The sequence below is a fragment of the Aulonocara sp. 'chitande type north' Nkhata Bay genome, linkage group LG3 (genome assembly GCF_057382095.1).
Source record: "Aulonocara sp. 'chitande type north' Nkhata Bay isolate Kocher_YH1m ecotype deep benthic linkage group LG3, A_spYH_male_GT1.1, whole genome shotgun sequence".
Taxonomy (NCBI): Eukaryota; Metazoa; Chordata; class Actinopteri; order Cichliformes; family Cichlidae; genus Aulonocara; species Aulonocara sp. 'chitande type north' Nkhata Bay.
The window spans coordinates 58,921,658-58,928,457 of NC_141346.1; the positions used below are offsets into that span (position 1 = coordinate 58,921,658).

General features: G+C 44.4%; 1 protein-coding gene across 1 annotated transcript in view; it reads left to right on the plus strand.

Moving 5' to 3' along the window:
* Window positions 1–4,510, plus strand: part of LOC147336325 (ribonuclease inhibitor-like) — a 57,815-nt gene extending 53,305 nt beyond the window's left edge. Inside the window, exons 5-6 of the mRNA XM_086286175.1 lie at window positions 311–3,994; window positions 4,075–4,510. Of these exons, the coding sequence (XP_086142301.1) occupies window positions 311–323 (13 nt within the window). The 3' untranslated portion in view covers window positions 324–3,994; window positions 4,075–4,510. The remainder of the gene's footprint in view (window positions 1–310; window positions 3,995–4,074) is intronic.
* The last annotated feature ends 2,290 nt before the right edge of the window (window positions 4,511–6,800 follow it).

The window sequence follows — 6,800 nt, forward strand, 5'->3', positions numbered from 1 at the left end:
CAGCTGGAACCGTCCATCTGGATTGTTGGGCTTGTTGTTGGGGTTCCTACAGAGCTCAGAGTGGACACACCAAGGTTCTTCTAATGAATGAAAGTCCAAACTCAAACTAGGAGGGAAAAACATTTTCATCAACTTCAATAAAAATCCAAAGATTAGAAAAAGTGAAGCAACAATGAGTCCTAGTACAGTCCCAGCACTGAAGTCCCTGCTGCTCTTTATACTGGATGTGCTGCATCACTGACTGACAGCTGATGAAGAGCCTCTGGAAACACTCGTTTATCTCCTCTGCTCTTCCTTCTTCTCTCTGCAGGTGGAGGATATGATGGTAAACAGGACGGTGTGTGTGCTGAGAGAGGAGGAGCTGTGTCCTGATGATCCAGAGAGGTTGAAGCAGCAGCAGCTTGTGTGTAGAGACGCTCTGACTGGGCCATGTTACTGGGAGGTGGAGAGGAGAGCTTCATCCAGCAGTGACTGACAGAGGAATGAGAAGAAGTGCAGATGACTGTCAGTGCTGCAGAGTGAACTGCTCTGAGAACAGCTCCACTGTCAGACACAATGTAGAGTCCAGCATCATCCCTGTGTGTCCCTCTGGATCTGACAGAGGATCATCAGTGTATCTGGACTGCTCTGCTGCTGCTCTGTCCTTCTACAGTCTCTGCACAGTCTCTGTCTGACTCTGGCTTCAGACCCTCCTGGATCAAACTCAGCTGGAAAGACTTTCAAACATCACTCAATAGATTTGAATACAGAATATATTTGATATATACTGTAGATGTACTGTAGAGTTGCAGTTTGTCACTTGTAAATACAGTCTGTGAGCAGCTATGAGCTGAAAGATCTTTCTAGAAACACGAAATGTTTTCACTCTTCTGTTGCTTTTTCATATATTTCCACAACATTAATATTGATCCCACCTGTCTCACCTGTTTCATGCTTTTATACATAATAACAGGACACGTGTGATCTGAGCGCTGCTGTGGTTGCTGTGCTGCACGTCTTCATTTAGATAACAGAGACATCTAGTGGTTCAGAGGGAGAACTGCAGGAGGTGGAGCTGTGTTTTAGCGTGGAAAACTTTTTATCTTTTAGGCGCAGATACAAATATGACAAGTATCAGTGTGAGATACAAAAGGTCACATCAGTCAGCAGAGGGAACAGTGATCACACAGCAATGTAAGAATAGAAACATAACAGTGAATCTGGACATGTATACAGATGGAAGCAAACAAACAGGATGTAACACTACATTAAAGCCACAAATGTGAAGAAAACAAAGCCAAAGGAAAATATTTGATCTCAGGAATCCAAATCAGATGCTTTAGAGCAGGGGTCGGCAACCCTGGGCACGCGTGTCACAGCTGGCACGTGAAGGGTTAACTGATGGCACGACCATAGCTGGACTGGCCATCGGGCATACTGATGGTGATTTTTCATTTTTATGGGCCGATGATGTTTTTTTATTTTTTTGTAACGGTATAAACAATGAAAGATGGTGGATTGGCCGGATGCTGGTCGATGTGTAGAAATAAGTCAGTTGTTTGGTGGTGGCTATGGCGGAGCTTCCACAGAGGCAGCAGGTGGATGAGGGAAAGGGGAGGCGGGAGGAGCAGAGACCCGAGGCGGCCGCCGACCCGAGTGTCAGGTGAACTGAACTTCAGGTAAGAAGTTATGACCTGCAGTCTGTCTGGGTCAGATATAAACCAAGTTTAGGTGCAGTTTATTTTCCTTGTGCTGACTTTTTACAGTCAGTTACAATAACTCGTACTGCTACTAGCTAGCATGACGGAGTTGCTATACAGCTAGGTGGTGCTATGATGTTACTGATAGTGAACTTTACAGTGGCTTTCAAAAGTATTCGGCCCCCTTGAACTTTCCCACATTTTGTCAGCTTCACTCATCAAAGTCAGGGGGCGGGGTTAATGCTGATCAAGTCAAAACCATTGCTTTGGTCTGGTGGGCGTTCTTTTAGTGGGCTTTTCTGTCACGGCCTGCGTGGCAGACTATGATGAGGGGAAGGAGGACCCAAATGCTGGACTCTTTGATGAGGTCAGTGCGTTTATTTACAGTGATGCAAAATAATCCAAACAACAATAAATCCCCAGTGCGTTCCCGACTCTGACATGTCCTCTTGCCAGTGTTAGTGTTCTTTGTCTCCGCTCCTCAGTGTCTGAGCACCCCGTGCTCGCTGCCCTCTCGTCTCCACACTCCTCCTGGGGAATAACAAAGAGGCAGCCGTCAGCAACGCCACAATGCAGCAGACTAACCTTAACTAACTCGCCAAGAGACTAACGTGATGTTACGCAATGATCCAGCATCGGAGACAGCTCCACCACACTCCTAAGTAGCTCCTCTGACGAGGCTTGATCAGCTGCAGGTGTGAGTAATTCTCCTCCGCAGGTGTGGCCAGGCTCCTGGCTGACACACCCACACACACACCTAGATACACAAACATGGAAACAGGAGACAGCAGCACCAAAAACACACATGTCCATAACTTCTTACAGGCCCTGGGTCACCCAGACCCCGGTCCCATGACAATTCCTCAAAACTAAGTAGGCCTACACACCAGGGTTTGGACATGTGTGGACCCAAACTATACTTAAACTTTACCCTTTTGTGTGTCACCAAATACACTTTAATATCTTCTAGACAAGAATGTAGTGGCACAATCTTTAACCTCCTAAGACCCAAACTCCTCCGTGGCATTCATTTTTAGTTTCTCTTTGATATTTGGGCTGATTGGGACCTGATGAATGTAAAAACAAAGAACTACCACATTTTTTGTTTCTGAGAAAAATGAGAGCCACATATGAGGATATTTGTCTAAAATTTCGATAGCACAGTGGCAGTGTAACATCCTTGTGAGTGGATATCAGGCCCTTGTAGAGCAAAATGTAGTATTTTGGTCTAAACAACCCAAAATGTGATGTCCACATATGTGGACGCCAGGGCCCTGTTTCAGGAAGCCGGTTTAGTGGAAAAACTGAGTAAGTATACCCTGAGTTAACGAAAACTCTGGGTTTTCGGTTTCACAAAGCGAGTTCAGCTGCAGCCTGAGTGAGTCACTATGACGACACACTCCGTGAAGCTAACCTGCCCCCTAGCAGGTTTACTACAACTAACCCTGACTGTCTCCGCCCCTTTGTCGGAAACCTGACAGTAGGAAGTGTCGGACATGGCGTGCCACTTCCTTGAAGAGCCAGTAGATCGTGAAGCCCAAATTCTCCGCAGAGCTCTCCGCCGGGAGAGAGTGATCAGAGCGCGTTTGGACATTTTATCATTTCCTGATGATTTTCTGTGCGAACGTTACCGTTTCTCAGCACAATCTATAATTTATTTGGATAACATCCTCAGGCCATATATTACGCATGTGACACATCGCGGACATGCTCTCAGTTCATTGCATATTATTTGTATTGCACTTCGGTTTCTTGCAAACGGGAGCTTTCTGTATAATATTGGTGACGCTGAGCACGTTTCCAAGGCTACCGTCTGTCGGGCAGTCAGGAATGTTACAGTTGCACTGAAACGTCTCCTGTACTCGTCTGTGGTGTTCCCCGGTCACAGACCCACAAGATTTATCAAAGAGAGATGCCACAAAATTGCAGGTATCAGGATGACCAAAACTTAATGTATGATGTGGTGATACTTGGACTACTACTTAAATTGCACATTTATTTTCAGGGTTCCCAGGCGTGATTGGCTGTACAGATGGCACTCACATTCCAATCATTGCTCCTTCAGTAAATGAAGGAGACTATGTGAACAGGAAGTCTTTCCACAGCATTAATGTACAGGTACATAGTTCCCTGTAGCATGTCAAACTAACAAATTATTTCATTATAGTAATGGATGCTAATTTGTGTTCTCTGCACTGTGAAGATCATATGTGATGCTGCCAACATTATCACAAATGTGGAAGCCAAGCGGCCAGGCTCTGTCCATGACTCACAAATATTCCGTGAATGTACACTGAGCACAAAATTTGGACATGGTGAGTTGAGAATACTTTAAAATATATAAAGACCAATTGCTTCAGGGACATTTGAACTGAAGTGTACCCTTCTGTCTTAGGAGAGTTCACTGGCTACTTGCTTGGTGATAGGGGGTATCCATGTTTACCCTATTTGCTTACCCCTTACCCTGACCCTGAACCGGGCCCACAGCAGCGATATAATCTGGCTAATTGCAGGACAAGAGCCAGAATTGAAATGACTATCGGAATGCTTAAGGCCCGGTTCCAGTGCCTGCAAAGACTCAGGGTCACCCCTGAAAGGGCATGTGACATTATTGTGGCATGTGTGATTCTTCACAACATTGCCACAATTAGAGGAGAACACTGTCCTTCTGAACCAAACATCAGCAGTGATCCAAACCATGAACATCCTGACCCTCCCACGGACATACAAGATGGAAGAGCAGTCAGAGACACCATATGTCACAATCATTTCTTTTGACCCATCACCTCAACATGTTGAAAGAAGAATAAACAGATTTTTTGTTCAACTGGCTTTATTGGTCGCCTGTATGTCCTGTACACAAAGTATTAAAAGATGTAAACCTCATAAAGTGTCTCTGTTGCTTCCTCCTCTGTAACAGCTGTCAATGTTTCTTCATTATTTTCCTGTAGTAAAGAAATAAACAACATTGCTGTTCTACTGTAAACTCATATAATCTGTGGAGTATTACTCACAACTGCATGTTGGTCTGGCTCAACAGGAGGCTGCACCAGATGCAGTACACCATCACCATCAACTGATAGAATATGAGGTTTATACAGGTCACTTATAACTTACAAGGGACCAAATGGCAATTAACAAACATACCAAGCACCTTACACTTCATTGTCATTATGCTCTCAAAGACAACCAAGACTGAGGGAAGGCAAAATCAGTCGGAAAATAACTTCACTACAAAATAATCCATTATGGTAAAGAGTTTATCAAATGAATGAGTAGCACTGCAAAGGTGACTGTGAAGAAAGGATGTATGCACATCATGTATTATTTTGAATTTACCCCTTATGTAGGCACTTGTGTCTTGCGGGGTTATTGCCTCAGAGGATGTCCCCGCAGAGATGCCTTCGGCCACAGGGCGCCCACTGTTTTGGCTGAGGGCCAACTGCTCAGCCTCTGTGAGTGGTGGTGGTGGAGGACCCCCACCTGTTTTTCGGGCCTCCGCTTTTTTTCTGTTGGCTATAACGGGCCACATTTGAGCATACAGAGTAAGCAAATATGTACTTGTAATGTGCTCAGATAATTTCAATAAGTGCTTACAGAAAGAAAATTAATGTAGCCTCTAACTGTAATTGATTTACATCGGACAAACAGACCAAGCACTATGGCTCATAATACAATTACACCTTACCTGTTTGGACTATATTTTTATATTTCATTTTTACTTGCTGCCAGGCACGTTTGGGGCCTGTTGGGTTGCACCTGCGCTCACATCACGTCACAAAATAAAATGTATAAAATAACAAATAAAATAACATATGATAAAATAACGTGTTAAATGGGTGGAAATCCCTAGATCAATGTTTATATTAACACTCACGCATTGACTCTGTCGGCTATGTTTTGCCATGCATGCTTTTGCAGCTGTGGCTGTGTTACTTTTTTCCGCGGAATTTGCATGTTATCGGCATATGCTGCCATCAGAATTTCGGCCTCAAGCGCTGTGAAATACATTGACCGCGCCTTCTTTCCCTCCGTCTCCATGGTGACTCGCTTAATCTGTGCTCCGCTTATCAGGGCTTTATGTATCCTCGTCCGCGCGCTTCACTTGGGGTTAAAGCAACTCCGCGTTGACTGAACTAATTGTTATCAGCCTTTCTGAAACCGAATATTCCGAGTTGGACAGTTCGGGGTTACTCAACCGTGAGTGTCGTTTTTCACTCTGAGTTTTCCAAACCGGCTTCCTGAAACAGGGCCCAGGTCCTAGGAGGTTAAATATCTGCTCACTTTGTCAAAATGAACCTAATCATCTCTGATGAATTCAGTGATGTCTGCCAGCTCACCTTGCAAGTGGTCGAGCTTATACCGCCGACAACGCGGCCACAACTTGTAAACCCCCTGCTGACTATCAGCTCTGGAGTTATTTGTTTATGTTAGTTTCAACTGTTCCTGCAGAAAGTGAGCACGTGTTACTGATAAAAAGTCCAATAGAAGCAAAGTCTAAACTTTGAAAACAGAAACCTGTCTGATTAAGATCTGATCTTTGGGGAGTTTCAATAAGCAGTGTGACCCGTGTATATGCATCAGGGGTGGTTTTGATTATCGATTTATCGATTAAAATCGATTCTGGCTTGGATAACGTGATATCGATTCATTAAAACCCTGAATCGATTTTTTAATATAAATTTATTTTGGCCAAAACGCCAGAATCTCAGGTTAAACCTCCCAAAGTTTCAACAACCACCAAACAGCTAAAACAGTAAATGAGAGCAGGAACACGGATTCTGCACAAAGACGTAAACACAAAGCGCGGAGCCGCCGACGCATCAGAATCAGTGAGATGTGACTTTCTCACCTGACTGTACGGACACGAGCTGAAAGCCGACAGCTCGCTGATTCTGATGTTTCGGCGGCTCCGCGCTTTGTGTTTACGCCCTTTTTGCGCTGATTCTGAACCTGCAGGTTTGATGTCTCTCCAAACAATATTGAGTAAACCAGCATCAAAAGAAGCTCCAAACTACGCTTCACATAAACATCGTCATGAATTCCCTCTGATTGTTTTGCTGCCACCAGGATAAAATCACACTTCATGCACAGCTCTCTCTCTCTCTCTCTCTCTCTCTG